This window comes from Apium graveolens, chromosome 11 (assembly GCF_009905375.1).
Source record: "Apium graveolens cultivar Ventura chromosome 11, ASM990537v1, whole genome shotgun sequence".
Taxonomy (NCBI): domain Eukaryota; kingdom Viridiplantae; phylum Streptophyta; class Magnoliopsida; order Apiales; family Apiaceae; genus Apium; species Apium graveolens.
The window spans coordinates 141,837,803-141,854,517 of NC_133657.1; the positions used below are offsets into that span (position 1 = coordinate 141,837,803).

General features: G+C 34.9%; 1 protein-coding gene across 1 annotated transcript; it reads left to right on the top strand.

Moving 5' to 3' along the window:
* On the top strand, nt 1-1,648 carry LOC141695966 (uncharacterized). Its single transcript, XM_074500166.1, has 2 exons — nt 1-430; nt 1,599-1,648. The coding sequence occupies exons 1-2, from the start codon at nt 1-3 to the stop codon at nt 1,646-1,648; spliced, it is 480 nt and encodes a 159-aa protein (XP_074356267.1).
* Nucleotides 1,649-16,715: the final 15,067 nt, after the last annotated feature.

The window sequence follows — 16,715 nt, forward strand, 5'->3', positions numbered from 1 at the left end:
ATGGAAGATATTGGTTCGATTTGGGAAAAAGGGAAGCTAAACCCCAGATATATAGGGCCTTTTGAAATTTTACGGAAAGTGGAGGGTGTTGCTTATGAGTTGGCACTGCCTCATGATCTGAAAGTTCACAATACCTTCCACGTTTCGTTGCTAAAAAAATATCATTATGATGAAAAACATGTACTTGCATATGAACCCTGCCAAATTCGAGAAGATCTGACATATCATGAAATTCCAATTAAAGTATTGGAGAGGAGATATTTTACACTTCGGAAGAGAACTATTCCATGTTTGAATCTCATGTGGAAAGATAAACCTACAGAAGAAGTTACGTGGGAATCCGAAGATGAAATCAAGAAGAAGTATCCACAACTACTATCAAATTCAGAGGACGGAATTTTTACAAGGGGAGGAGAATTTAATACATCAGGTTAGTTTTTTATTTATTAAATAATAGTAATAGTGAATACTATTCTAGTAAAGTTAGTAATTAAATAATTGAGGGGTCTGAAATTTTGTTGTGCATTAAATTAATTTAAAATGGCAAGTTCTCATTTCATTATTAATACTAATAAAGGGATGCATAAATAGGTAGTATAATTTATTGCTCTTTTGTTAGCATTTGTTTTAACTATAATTAAGATTTAGGTTCTAATTAATGTTACACTAAGGGGAAAAAATAGGGAATTATCAGGAGAGTACTATTTGTTTAATTAGTTAATTAGGACATAGTAACGAGACATTAGGGATTTTCCCCCGAGATGGAGACAGAGCTATAGAGATAGATACGGTAGTGCTAGAGAGTGATTAGGAAAGAGGAGAAAAGCAAGGAGACAACTAAATTGGAGTAAGGTAGAATTAGAAAGCTAGCTTGGTTCAAAATATCAAGGAAGAAGTAGAGTAAGGTAGAATTAGAAAGCTAGCTTGGTTCAAAATATCAAGGAAGAAGTACAGATTAATATAATTTTGATTGAAGGTGTAAGTTTGAGGAAGGGTAGGCAAGTTCAAAATCTTTTCTTCAATGTCCCTGTTATTGAAGCCTTCTAATTCTTCTAAACCATTTTTTTCTTCTATTATTGTTATCGATCTTGATGTCATATTTTTCGGCTGCATGGTTCCTTATTAAATTTTATTTTGGGCCTGAATTAAATCTCTTTGTAGGATGACTAAAAACAACTCTAATTGGATATATGATGCTTGTTTCTTGGTAACTTAGAGGTGTTCATCTTGTTTCTTCCTGGAATTTATTTGTAAACCGTTAGACCTAGAGCCTTATTGTTATGTGATAAACAAGAGATAATTAAACCCCAAATCCCGAACGTTGGCTCAAGGGAGTAAAAGGGGTGTGGCTTATTTTGATCTCAAGCCACTAATGATGGACTATTGTGCATGCATGTCACAAAAAAAATATTGATGGCTAGAGTTTATGACTATAAACGAAGGATAAAATCTCTTGTAGTTTCTATGCATCTTTTATGTTCCTTTTAAATCATAATTTTCTTTATACACACTTAAAAGGCTGTCATGTTCTCACATTCTTTTACGAACTTGCTGAGCATGTTTGATGCTCATTCATGCATATTTGTTAATTTTTCCAGAATGTGGTCCTGATGGTTTAGCAGCTAAATTAACTGGTAAAGGGAAGTAAAGGGCGTGTAGGGTGTTCTCCACTCACGATTGTTACTAGTGATCTCGGACTTGGAGCTTATTATTGAACAGAAGAATGTAGCTATTTATTTTTGACACTTGCTGGGTGTGATTGTGTGATGTCTGTTTAAACACTCTTATGTATTATAGGTGTAGTAAAATCAGCATTTGCAAAGGTCAAAGCACTGTAATATTATTTTTGTTTTTCTTTGCTTTGTTAGTTGTTGCTATGTGTAGGCCTGGGTCCTGGTTGATCTAGAAAGAATGTAATGGTTTAACTGTATAAAGAAATTTAGTTTTTGTGAAATTTGTTATGGTTGGGTGTGCTTTTACACCAACCCTCAAATCCTAATTGAAATCCTATAAAGGACTCTCAAAAAGGTGTTTTGGGGGTTATATTCTCTTACTCACCTACACAGGTACACACACCATACATATTTTAATAATTCATATTTTACTCTTATTCTCCAAAACCCTATCTCATTCTCACGCCAGAGATACTGGGGGGGACGCCACCCCCTCCGGTTCTGTTTCGCATGGACCCCTCTTACAGCTAAACCTCAATTATTCATAGTCCTGCACAAATGGCTGAATCCTAATAGAAAAAAGAGAGGACCCTGAGGATGAATTGGAGTTATCACTAGTCTTACACTAGTTTCCAGAGTAAAGAAGGATATCAATTAATTTTTGGGTAAAACCTCAAACTACTACTATTGCACATAATGTTGTGAAGAGGTAAAGAATTACATAGTCTAAATATCAAGTTTTTGTTTTCTTTGTTATTGTTATCCCTAACAATCTAACAAAGAATTACGAAGGGGGGGGGGTTGAATGTAATTCTTGCTATGGTGCGGAATGAAAGTATTGATGAAATCAAAATACAAAGTAATCAAATACAAGTATTTAAAAACTTTCTGGTGGACTAAACTTTTCCACGAGAGATATATATTAATATGAGAACTCTGTGATGTAATGTTTGCACACAACTGCTTACAAGTTGAACTTACAAAGAATAGAGAAATTCTTTTACAGATGTAGCCTTTTTTATTTCTCTGATAATTGCTTACTAACTTGTCTATTGTTCTACTTGCTACACTTGGTTTATATATCACCAGGTTATATGATAAAAAGAAAAATAAATAAGATAAAATATTTTTAGTCTAATTTCATGCTCCTTCATTTCTCTATCCAGTTTTGAATATCTTCAGTTTAACATGGAAATGGAAATGCTTCTTTGTTCTCTAAAACCTGGAAACAGGCTGCCACATTCCATTTACATACAATCAATGCATGTGACTATGAAGTCACTATCAACTGCTCTTTTGAATTTGTTCATCCGTTGAAACTCAGTTTGATCATCCGTTGAAACTCTATGGGATCATCCGTTGAGACTTTGTTGGATAATCCGTTGAGAGTCTGGTTGATCATCCGTTGAAGCTTTAGTTGATCATCCGTTGAAGCCTTGTGGAACATCCGTTGAGACTATCATCATAGCAGTTAACTCCATTTCACTTATACAAGATTACAAGGCATCTAATATTTACAGTTAGCCAACCTATCTTGCATATCAATCTAGTAGTCAACATGACTTAAAACATTCTCCAACATCTAGTTCTCCGAGGCATTAAAATATGCAGAAATGTGCTACTAAACTTATTATTACATAAGCTACCCTTTCAACAGATGTTAAAGTGATCATCCGTTGAAAGCTACGAATTCACTAAATAAAATCTACTAAGTGTATTGTTTAACTTATCATCAAGTACACAACATAGTCCTAACAATCTCTCCCAATTTATGTCTATTGGAATTGTAGGCATAAATTAAGAGAAACTTGATGATAACAAAACACCATATGAATACATACTGATTCATAGCAGATAAAATTTATAAGTGCTGGAATTTATTGACAAACATATAGAGGAAGGTTTATAGAGAATCTCACAGGTCATTTTCAAGGTGCTCCTCTAGACTGAGCAAATTTAGCTTATTTCCTTGACTGTCTGAACTTATTTCCCAGCTTCTCATTGTTTTCTTTAATTTGGTATTGAAGTTACCTGTAGAATTCAGATTTCCTCATTTGTATGATCCAGCATTCCTTGCATCTCCATGAGAGTTTCATTGCTAGACATTTTTAGCTGATCTTCTAATATGAAGAATCTTCTGGTGCATTTCTCATCTTCGAACTTCATTAACCAGTAAGGCCTCAAATGCACTCTACTTCCTATGTATGGAATTGTTAGGACTTTTGGGAGTGTATTTGGTCCTCTCCAGCTATTCCTTATCTCCTCAATTTTGTTTAGTGCCATTTTATTGGCAACTATGTTGAACCCAAAGTTCTTTTTGATTGACGAGAAAATCTTCACCAAAACAGAATAGCCTTCATTGAGAATTATGTGAAGGGGTGAAGTCATCTCTTTTCCACCCTTGTACCTGAAGACTAATATTTCTGGGAGATGTTTGTAAGCATCAATAGCTCTAACTTCTTCTAGTTCATCCAGATAGAGATTTATGTCTGAGAATTCTTTGATGTCGCAAATGAAAAGTTGATCTCCCTTGTTGACAGTGAGTTTGGGTTTGGACAATGATTTGGATTGAAGTCTGACAGGCTTGACCTTCTTGATTATTCTTTTGTTTGTCTTTCTTAGCTTGGTTTAGATTGGAATGTTTAGATCAGGAAGAGACAGGCTATCCCAATCTATAGGTTCATCCTTGGGAATTATGGGTTCACTATGGAAATTCATTCCAGGATCAACTTTGAATTCAGCTTCCTTCAATGTAGGTATGGCTGGTTGACTTGAAGTGGTAGATTGGGTTGGCATGTATTCTTCCTTATCATCATTAAAATCTAGCCTCCTCTTTGATTTGAGCTTGTATCTTATTTTCTTAATCTTCTTTGGTTCTACTTGCTTTTCTTCAATTTGAGTCTCAGCTGTCACAGTTGGCATTACAGAATCTGTGGTTGCAGCCTTCTTAGCTTGATTCTTGGCATCTAAAGCAGCTTAATTTTTTTTTGTTTGAGCCTCACCTTTTCTTCTTTCTTAGCATCTGCAAACTGTGAATGTCCAGCCACCACAGAGATCATTTTCCCATTCCTGTAGATTTTGGCTATTCTCTTCTTGAAGACTGAGTCTCTGGGATCTTTGAAGAAAGCAATAGACCTTCCAAGTGGCTTCTTCTCATCTGGCTTAGGGGTTTCATACATTAGGTCCAATGGATTTTTGTCTGAATTCTTTGGATAATTTCTCTTTAGATGAAAAATCACATTGGCCTTTGGAGATTTATTTGTTGAGGGTTGACCCCTTTCTATGTTCCCTAAGCTCATGTCATTTTCTGAAATTGGTTTCAACTTAGAGAAATGAGAAAAGACTTTATCCTGTTTCACAATTTGACCAAATTTCTTCTTGATGTTCTCATCAAGCTGCTTCCATTTTTCTTTTATCTCGAACTTAGTTGCTGCTATTTTGATCAAATCAATGTTGTCAAGAACTGGTGGCTTAGAGAAAGTAATTGCTGGAACAATCACCTTGCTGACTTGTACGTTGAGCACTTTCTCCCCCTCACTAACTGACCCTCCCTGCTAACTGGAATAATAGAATCTTTCCCCCTTTTTTTAGCATCAAGTTGAGCAGATGTAGAGGTTTGTGTAGCCACCAACTTCTGAAGTAGCAGTGTTTGTTGAGCTTGATGGAGTTGGATTTGAGTAATAGAGGTTTCCAGGGTCTTGAGCCTAGTGTCCAAAGAATCCACCTTTTTACTCAGATTACAGTTTTTCCTGAGTTGTCTGTTAATATCTAACATTGTTATGTTAGGAAAGGTAGCCTCTGTTAGTCCCTAACAATGCAGCAAAAATTACAGAAGGGGGATTGAATGAAATTCTTGAAACTTTTTCACATTGATATAAAATGTTCTATCTTAATAATATATAACTGTGTGAATTGATTTGCAAACTGCGGAAAAATAACTTGGAGTGAATCAATATACAAGTAATTAAAAACACAAGTCTTTAAAAACTTTCTGGTGGATTTGAATGAATCCACCAGAGATATATATTATATCAAGAGAACTCTGTGTAGCAATTAGCTCACAGCTGCTTACAAATATTAACAACTAAGAAATACAGAGAAATGCTAAGAATACAGCTTACAAATATTTCTCTCTTGGTTGCTTAGTTAGTTGTTGAAGGGTTTTAGCACATAAATGCAACGAAAACGTAAATTTAAATCTTTAAAAATGAAACCCTCCGCAGGATCCATGAGAAAAATAATATTTAATTCGTGGTTCAGTATGTTTACCTTAAGAAGCTTTACGTTAATGGAAAGATGGAGGTCTTTAATAGCGATCCAAGAACGATGAGTGGAGATCTCTAGCAGCTGCTCCTCAAGTGTAAAGCACTCCACCGGTATCCACCAAGAAAACGATGTAATTGAGAAGGAGGAGGTGGAGAGAATTAGGGTTTTGTAAATCTTTGGGTTGAGGCAAAAATAGGGTCTATAATAGTATATTTATAGGCAAAATTTTCAGCTGAAATTTTTTCCATAAAATATTATTATTGTTAACCCTTTATTATTCTCATTAATAATTAAAACACCTTTTAATTATTATTCCTATTTCTAAATACTTTAGAAATAATTATCTCTTTTGATTTAATTTCCAAAAATTAAATTCTTAATTAATAATATTAAGAACCTTTTTTTAATTAATTTATAATCAATTAAATCTCATTTAATCAATTATTAAATTTGCCAATTAATTATTTATTTCATAAATAAATAATTATCAGCCATTATTAATTAATTCCTCCACCATTAAATCATTCTCTTTTATGGTGTGACCCTGTAGGTTAAATATTAAGCCGGTAGTAGAAATAAATAATTATAAAACTATTTTATCATTATTTATATAAATTCTCAAATTCATTAAATATGATTAATTAATTAATCATATTTATTCTACATCGTGAGGGATACTTCTCAGCATATCGCGACTATCCGGATAATACGAATTCACTGCTTAGAATACTAAGAACCTATTCAGTGAGTAGTTATCATATAATTAATTTCTTCTACCCTGCAATATCACGATTAAATACAAGGCATGGAACTTGTGTCAAGCCTATCTTATTTAATCACTTGCTTTCCCATTCACTATGCTTAGTTCTATTTAATATAAATTAGAAACTCCTTTCTAATTTCATTCACTCTGGCCAGAGATTCCTGAACTAACATAAGTGGATCAGCATTGAACATTCTCTTCCTACACTGGAAGGGGTAGATCCTTTATTGATCATACACTATCTTCGTGTACAAATTCCTATACCCAGTAGAACCCTTATAATTGTCCCTTGAGACTAAGAACTAAACCAAAGCATAGTTCAGTGTACACAAGATGACTATGATGACCTCAAGTCTAAGGATACTTATACAACTATCACTATATGAACAACTGCTGACACGTGAGTGAACTCCATCAGTTGTTCAGCTGTGTGAGTCATGTTCAGTGAACTTATTCTATAATAAGCACCTACATACTAGCTATAGTGTCACCACACAAATGTCTATGAGAACAAACATCTTTCATAATGAAGCAAGCATAGTATGTACCGATCTTTCCGGATTATTAATTACCAGTTAGTAATCCTACGACCAGGAACTATTTAAGTTTAGAGTTATCATCTTTTAGGTCTCATTATTATGATCTCATCACAATCCATAAAAAGCTTTACTCTAAACTGTGGTATATCTTATTTAAACATTTAAATAGATAGAGCCCGCAATAAAAACAAAATAAGTCTTTTATTAATATCAATGCAATCAAAATAGATTACATAAAAGTTATTCCTAAATCCTCATACATGATTGGACTTAGGACATATCTCTTTCAATCTCCCACTTGTACTAAAGCCAATCACTCTGGTATCTAATACCCATCTTGTCTTTATGACAATCAAGGTGACTCTGAGAAAGTGGCTTTGTGAGTGGGTCTGCTACATTGAAATGTGTGTCAACTCTCTCGACGTTGACATCTCCTCTATTTTCAACTCAGATTCACCACCAAAAACAAGAAAAATGTCCTGAGTCCTTCGCAAGTACTTAAGGATGTTTTTCACTGTTTTCCAGTTGTCTTCACCTGGATTGGACTGATATCTGCTCGTCACACTAATTGAATAAGCAACATCAGGCCTTGTACACAACATCGCGTACATGATAGATCCTATTGCTGAAGCATAAGGAATCTTACTCATACACTCTCTTTCCTCAGGTATCTTAGGAGACATTTTTTCGGAAATGGACACTCCATGGCTCATCGGTATGAGACCTCTTTTGGAGTTTTCCATGCTAAACCTTTTAAGCACTTTCTGGATGTATGTACCCTGGGTAAGACCTATCATTCTTCTAGATCTATCTCTATAGATCTTCATACCGAGAATGTAGGATGCTTCTCCCAAGTCCTTCATGGTGAAGTTCTTTGATAACCATACTTTGACTGATTGTAGCATCGGTATATCATTTCTTATAAGAAGTATGTCATCCACATACAATACAAGAAATGTTACCGCGCTCCCACTAACCTTCTTGTAGACACATGGTTCATCTATGTTTTTGATAAAACCAAACTCTTTGATTGTCTCATCAAAACGGATGTTCCATATACGAGAAGCTTGCCTTAAACCATATATGGTTCGCAACAGCTTACACGCTAGGTGTTCATTTCCCTTGGAAAGAAAACCCTATGGCTGTGTCATATACACTTCCTCCTCAAGTTCCCCATTGAGGAAGGCCGTTTTCACATCCATTTGCCAGATCTCATAGTCGTAGTAAGCAGCAATCGCAAGCAAAATCCGAATTGAATTTAACAGGGCTACAGGCAAAAAAGTTTCATCAAAGTCAATCCCTTGCCTTTGTTTGAATCCTTTTTCCACGAGCCTGGCCTTATAGGTCTCCACCTGGCCATCTGCTCCAATCTTTCTTTTGTATACCCACTTGCACCCAATAGGCTTAACACCTTCAGGCGCCTCAACCAGAGTCCATACTTGGTTGGTATACATAGATTCCATTTCGGATTTCATGGCACTATGCCATTGTTCTGAGTCAACACTACTCATAGCCTCATTATAGGTCACAGGGTCATCATCATCAATGATTGACAACTCATTTTCATTCTCAATGACAAGGCCATAATACCTCTCAGGTTGGCGAGACACTCTCCATGTCCTATGAATGGGCTATTCCACAGAAGGTTGTTCAGTCTGAACAGGTGTTTCCACTTGATCCGTAGTAGTTTGTGCTTCTTGAACTTCATCAAGTTCAATTTTGCTCCCACTGTTTCCTTTAAGGATAAACTCATTTACCAAGAAGGTAGCATGTCTAGAGACAAACACCCGATGATCAGTGTAAAAGTAATACCCCAAAGTCTCTTTAGGATATCCCACAAAATTACATTAACTTTCTTGAAATAAGCTGGACATCCCCAAAACTTAACGTGTTTAAGACTCGGTTTCCTTTCTTTCCATATCTCATATGGTGTTTGAGGAACAGATTTGGAAGGCACCTTATTTAGTAAATATGCTGAGGTTTCCAATGCATAACCCCATAGGAATACTGGAAGATTCGCATAGCTCATCATTACCCGAACCATGTCTAAAAAAGTTCGATTTCTCCTTTCAGATACCCCATTTAACTGTGGAGTATATGGAGGAGTCCACTGGGAGACTATACCATTTTCTTTGAGATAATCTAGAAACTCTCCATTCAAGTATTCACCACCTCGATCTGATCGAAGAGTTATAATACTGTGTTTGGTTTGTTTCTCCACTTCATGTTTATATTCTTTGAACTTTTCAAAGGCTTCAGAGTTGTGTTTCATCAAATACACATATCCGAATCTAGATCGATCATCTATGAAAGTAATGAAGTATGAAAATCCACCCATGGCTTGCGTAGACATTGGTCCACATACATCTGTGTGTACCAATCCTAGCAAATCTGCAGCCCTTTCCCCATGTCCACTAAATGGAGATTTGGTCATTTTACCTAATAGACAAGACTCACATGTAGGATATGATTCAAAATCAAAGGGGTCAAGTAACCCTTCCTAATGCAATGTCCGCAATCTATTTTCACTAATATGACCTAGCCTACAGTGCCATAAATAGGTCAGATTTTCATCATCTCGTTTTCTTTTATTAGTTTGTTCAATCTGAAGTAAATCATGCTCTACGTCACATATATACAGACCATTATTTATAATGCCACGTCCATAAAGAACATTATCTCTAAGGATAGAACATTCATTATTCTTAATAATAAATGAAAAACCATCCAAATCTAACATAGGAATAGAAATAATATTCCTCACAATAGAGGGGACGTAATAACAATTATTCAGAATAATAGTCTTGCCCGTAGGCATATGTAAACTAAATGATCCTACAGATATGGCCGCAACCCTTGCTCCATTGCCCATACGTAGAATCACCTCATCTTTTTCAAGAGTCCTACTTCCCTTTAGTCCTTGCAACGAATTGCAAATATGAGAACTACAGGCGGTATCTAATACCCAAGTAGAAATTTGACCTAGTGACATATTAACTTCGATCATGAACATGCCTGAATCAGAAGCGGTAGTCTTACTACCCTTCTTCTTCTTCAATTCTGCAAGGTAAACCTTGCAGTTCCTCTTCCAGTGCCCCAACTTATTACAGTGAAAACAAACAGCTAAATTAGGACCAATCAACTTGTGAGCATCTAGTATGCTCCGGAGTGATAGTGCAGAAGACATGACGAATATAGTAAATCTGTAAATGATAAACACATAACAACACTTAGCAAATATTCAATTTCATTTCAAAACACTATATGACTTACATTCCATCACACAACCTCGGCTGTGGCACGAAACGTCATGTGATGTTCAATAGGCAGACAACTCTTGCCAATTACATCTTATATTATTCCCTAATATAACTTTATCCTCTTGAATAATTGAGTCACGGCTGTGGCACGAAAAACTCAATATTTTAAGTCAAGTCTAACCCAACATTTCGTACAATTGAATCAGTCTCCAACGGCCCACGACTATAGCACGTACCGACCTTTAGATTCTAATTCAATGTACACATCTCTATGTAATAGACAAGTATTTCTTATTTCGAAATCAAAGCCCTCGGCTGTAGCACGAAATGACAATGATTTAAAAATAAGAACCACTTTCTATCATGTTGGAAGGTTATGACCGACACAAGCCCGTTGTGTCATTGGCCAATTACTACTTGATATTATTTAATTTTAGAGGGATTATATTACGTTACAATCATAATCATATTATAAAGAGATTCTTCCTTTTAAATTAAATATTTCAAATCAATAATCGATAATCAGATGATTCCCAGATCGGGTGGAGCATTGTCAAGAGGCGTCAATTAATAACCCTTTCTTACAGATAGAAATCTGTTGTTTACAGAATCATCCTTTCTCTCAATATTAAAAATTCATATTTAATTACGTGTTTCATAAACACAAGAATCTCATGATTGTATTCATAATATTATTGTTAAGGCAAGAAACGATTCCTATTCTAGATTTTCTAGAGCACGCCTTATATTGATTTAAGTTCACCTAAATCTATCATCGCATGGTAAACATAGGCATATATCTCATATATAAAATTAAATAAACAAGTAAATGTAAAGTGCAATAAAGTAAATGTGTTTGGTTATGGCCCCATCCTATGTGATCTTTATCAAGCTTATGATAAAGATCAAGGTCAATCTAATATGGTGATGGAAATAAATACAACTACTTATTATATAAGTCTTCTTCTTTGTTTAGACTTCTTGTATGCCTCGTCTTCTTCTTTGTATTACCTCCATTGGATAGCCTTTTTGAGTCTTCAATTACATTACATGATTGAAAGTAAAACTAATCTAATGAACTTACAAGAATAACTCGAGTTACATTCGAGATTTATGATTACAAAGATTGACGACATGCAAGTCGTATTTAAAACCAAAACCAAAACCATTACACTAAGGTCGAAAGGCCATAACCATCCACCATGCTCATACAACACATAAAAGCATGTTAAAACACATAATCTGATCTTACCATATCATATTATCTATGATCTAATCATAAAAAAAATATGACAAAAATCAGAAAAATCAGAATCACTGTTTACGGGCAGTATACGACGTCAAACACCTTACAGACGTGTCGTTGATAGCTTTTGCTATCAGTTTTGTTCATACGCTCGTTTACCTATGGAATAGGGTATTTGTTTGTGTAAATCGGACACCAGACCCAGATTTCAGCAAATCTGCAGCAGCCAATTCAGAATCCGTATATAATATGATTCTCATAATTAGAACAAACATAAATCATGTATATATCAGTATATATAAAGATTACATAATCATCTTATGATTATACAACTCACACGAATATCATATATTCAAAACCATACATATATAAGCATATTATATCAACATCAAATCATGGCGAATCACTTACATGCTCATATATCGAAAACAGTTAAACACATAAACGAATTAAAAACTTTTCGCAAGTAGCTCTGATGCCATTGAAGGGTTTTACCACATAAATGCAACGAAAAGGTAAATTTAAATTTTTAAAAACGAAACCCTCCGCAGGATCCATGCGAAAAATAATATTTAATTCATGGTTCAGTATGTTTACCTTAAGAAGCTTTACGTTAATGGAAAGATGGAGGTCTTTAATAGCGATCCAAGAACGATGAGTGAAGATCCCTAGCAGCTGCTCCTCAAGTGTGAAGCACTCCACCGATATCCACCAAGAAAACGATGTAATGGAGAAGGAGGAGGTGGAGAGAATTAGGGTTTTGTAAATCTTTGGGTTGAGGCAAAAATAGGGTCTATAATAGTATATTTATAGGCAAAATTTTCAGCTGAATTTTTTTCCATAAAATATTATTATTGTTAACCCTTTATTATTCTCATTAATAATTAAAACACCTTTTAATTATTAATCCTTTTTCTAAACACTTTAGAAATAATTCTCTCTTTTGATTCAATTTCCAAAAATTAAATTCTTAATTAATAATATTAAGAACCTTTTCTTAATTAATTTATAATCAATTAAATCTCATTTAATCAATTATTAAATTTGCCAATTAATTATTTATTTCATAAATAAATAATTATCAGCCATTATTAATTAATTTCTCCACAATTAAATCATTCTCTTTTATGGTGTGACCCTGTAGGTTAAATATTAAGCCGGTAGTAGAAATAAATAATAATAAAACTATTTTATCATTATTTATATAAATTCTCTAATTCATTAAATATGATTAATTAATTAATCATATTTATTCTACATCGTGAGGGATACTTCTCAGCATATCGCGACTATCCAGATAATACGAATTAATTGCTTAGAATACCAAGAACTTATTCAGTGAGTAGTTACCGTACAATTAATTTCTTCTACCCTGCAATTTCACGATTAAATACAAGGCATGGAACTTGTGTCAAGCCTATCTTATTTAATCACTTGCTTTCCCATTCACTATGCTTAGTTCTATTTAATGTAAATTAGAAACTCCTTTCTAATTTCATTCACTCTGGCCAGAGATTCCTGAACTAACATAAGTGGATCAGAATTGAACATTCTCTTCCTACACTGGAAGGGGTAGATCCTTTATTGATCATACACTATCTTCGTGTACAAATTCCTATACCCAGTAGAGCCCTTATAATTGTCCCTTGAGACTAAGAACTAAACCAGAGCATAGTTCAATGTACACAATATGACTATGATGACCTCAACTCTAAGGATACTTGTACAACTATCACTATGTGAACAACTGCTGACACATGAGTGAACTCCATCAGTTGTTCAGCTGTGTGAGTCATGTTCGGTGAACTTATTCTATAATAAGCACCTACATACTAGCTATAGTGTCACCACACAAATGTCTATGAGAACAGACATCTTTCATAATGAAGCAAACATAGTATGTACCGATCTTTATGGATTATTAATTACCCGTTAGTAATCCTACGACCAGGAACTATTTAAGTTTAGAGTTATCATCTTTTTAGGTCTCACTATTATGATCTCATCATAATCCATAAAAAGCTTTACTCTAAACTGTGGTATATCTTATTTAAACATTTAAATAGATAGAGCCCGCAATAAAAACAAAACAAGTCTTTTATTAATATCAATGAAATCAAAAAAGATTACATAAAAGTTATTCCTAAATCCTCATACATGATTGGACTTAGGACATATCTCATTCAGTTGTTCTATTTTCTACTTCTTGGTTTATATAACACCAAGTTTATAAAGTATTAAGACAAGATAATAAAACAAAAACTATCAAGTCTAATACTATGCTATTTTATTACTCTATTCAAGCATCTTTGAATATCTTCATAATAGCATGGAAATGGAAATGCTTCTTTGTTCTCTAAAACCCAGTTGAATAGGCTTCCACATTTTATTTGCATACACTCGACGCATATGACTGTGTTGTCACTGTCAACATATGTTTGAATTCTTTATCCGTCGGGTTCATGATCATCCGTCGGGTTGCCTTGTTGATCATCCGTCGTGTGGCATTATTGTTTATCCATCGGGTAGCTTTCTGGCACTTGATTTTATTTCATTTATGCAGAATTACAAGATATCATCTATGTACAATTAATCAACCTATTCTGCATATCTAGTTAAAGTCAACATGACTTGAGTACTACTACCGAATCTAAACAACGTGTATGCAGAAACGTGCTACATACTTATTGTTACACAAGCTACTCACTCGATGGATAATAAATCATCATCCGTTGGGATTATATTGAGTCATCCATCGGGACTATAATCCTTATCCTTCGAGTGCTACATTTTTCACTTAGTAAAATCTACTAAGGTGTTTTGTTAATGAAATCATCAATTTCACAACATATACACAACAATCTCCCCCAATTTATGTCTATCAAAATTGTAGCCATAAATTAAGAAAAACTTGATGATAACAAAACACCCGAAAGATACAACTTTAAAAGGAAGTAGATAATACTATAAAGTGCTTCAAATAACAAAATGTACAAAGTTTTGCTCACAGTCATTTTCAAGGTGCTCCTCTATCCTAAGAAGATTTATCTAGTTTCTTGAAGGTCTGGATCTCTTTCCATGCTTTCTGTTGTTTTCTTCTATCTGATTTTGGAGCTGTCTGTGGAATTCCAGTTCATCAGATTCTGAGAGATTTAGCTTTTCTTGCATCTCCAAAAGAGTCTCATTGCTGGAGATGCTCAATTAGTCTTCTAATCTGAAAAATCTTCTCACTCCTTTGTCATCCATGAACTCCATCAGCCAGTAGGGCCTTAGATGCACTCTTCTCACTGTGTAAGGAATAATTAGAGTCTTTGGGAGTGCATTTTTAGCTCTAATACTCCTCAGTTCTTCAATCTTCTTTAGAACCAGTCTTCTTGCAGTTACATTGAATCCAAAGTTCTTCTTGAAAGATGAATAAACCTTTATCAGTACAGCTTGGCTTTCTGGAGGGATCATGTGAAGTGGCCATTAAATCTCCTTACCTCCCTTATACTTGAAAACTAACCTTTCAGGTAGATTCCTGTATGCATCAATCCCTCTCACTTCTTCTAGTTCATCTAGATAGAGATTTAGATCAGAAAATTCCTTGATGTCACACAAGTACATGTAATCTCCCTTGTTGACTTTAGATTGAACTTTGACTAGAGATTTGGATTTGAGAGGTGACAACTTCACTTTCTTGACTGCTCTTGACTTTGTTCTTTTTGGCTTGCTAAGGATTAGCAAATTGAAGTCAGGAATTGGTAGACTCTCCCAGTCTATTGGTTCATCCTTAGGTAAAATAGGTTCACCATGAATGTTCCTATAAGGATCCACCACTTTAATGTCTTCAAATACCACAGAGGGTTTTGATGCTTGAGTTGTAGTTGGAGTGGATTCTTTGGGAAACTGATCCTCCAATTCCTTACCAACAAAGTTCAATTTCCTTTTGGTTCTTTTGGCCAATTCCTTGTATCTTTGAGATTTCTTCTTCTGTTGAGGTTCAACTTGCTTCTTTAGATCTTGAGATTCAGTGATTTCAGATGGCTGAGCAGGAATTTGTTGTGTTGGTTTCACAGCTTGTAGCTTGGCCGAGATAGTAACTTGCTCTTTCTTTTGCTTAGCCTTTTTGGCATCTAGAATAGCTTGCTTCTTTTCCTTCTTCAATCTTTCCTTTTCTTCTCTCTTTGCTTGAGCAAATTGGGGATGTCCAGCCACCACACAAATTTCTTTCCCATTCCTGAAAACTGTAGCAATTCTCCTTTTTAAGGCTGAATCAGCTGGATCCTTTTAGAAGGCAATTGATCTTGACAGAAGCTTCTTCTCATCAGGCTTAAGTGTCTCATACACTGTGTCCAAAGGGTTCTTTAATGATGATTTTGGATAGTTCACCCTTGGCTTCAGAATTATTTCAGCCTTTGGAGATTTGATGCATGATGGCTGTCCTCTTTCCAGATAGTTCATGCTCATTTCATTCACAGAAATCTGCTTGACTTGAGAGTGATGAATGGCTGACTTTTCTGGCTTCTTTACTAGCCCAAACTTCTTTTGAATGTCCTCATCAATCTTCTCCCAGTTGATTGGCTTCAATTTCTCCTTTTCATCTGCTCTTATGTTGGCTGTTGCTTCATTGATCAGATCAATACTGTCTGTTACTGGTGGCTTGGTGAAAGCAATTGTAGGCACAATTACTTTACTGATTTGAATGTTGAGCTATTTCTCCCCCTCACTTGGTCCTTTCTCCCCCTTTTTGTTATCATCAAGTTGAGTAGAGGAGGGGGTTTGAGCAGCCACCAGTTTCTGAAGCAAGTCTGTCTATTGGGCTTGATGCAGATGAATGGCTGTTAGAGATGCTTCCATAGCTGACATTCTTGTATCCAAGGCATCTATCTTTGTGGCAAGTTCTGAATTTTTCCTGAGTTGTCTCTTGATGTCAAGCATTGTAGCTTATGGAAGCTTAGAGTCCATCTTGTCAGAAATAGCCTTTTT

What these genes read in the sequence shown, in the direction of transcription:
- LOC141695966 (XM_074500166.1), top strand. Translation starts at nt 1, where the DNA reads ATGGAAGATATTGGTTCGATTTGGGAAAAAGGGAAGCTAAACCCCAGA. An exon ending in AGGAGAATTTAATACATCAG is followed by an intron (nt 431 to 1,598) that starts GTTAGTTTTTTA and finishes TAATTTTTCCAG; the next exon opens with AATGTGGTCCTGATGGTTTA.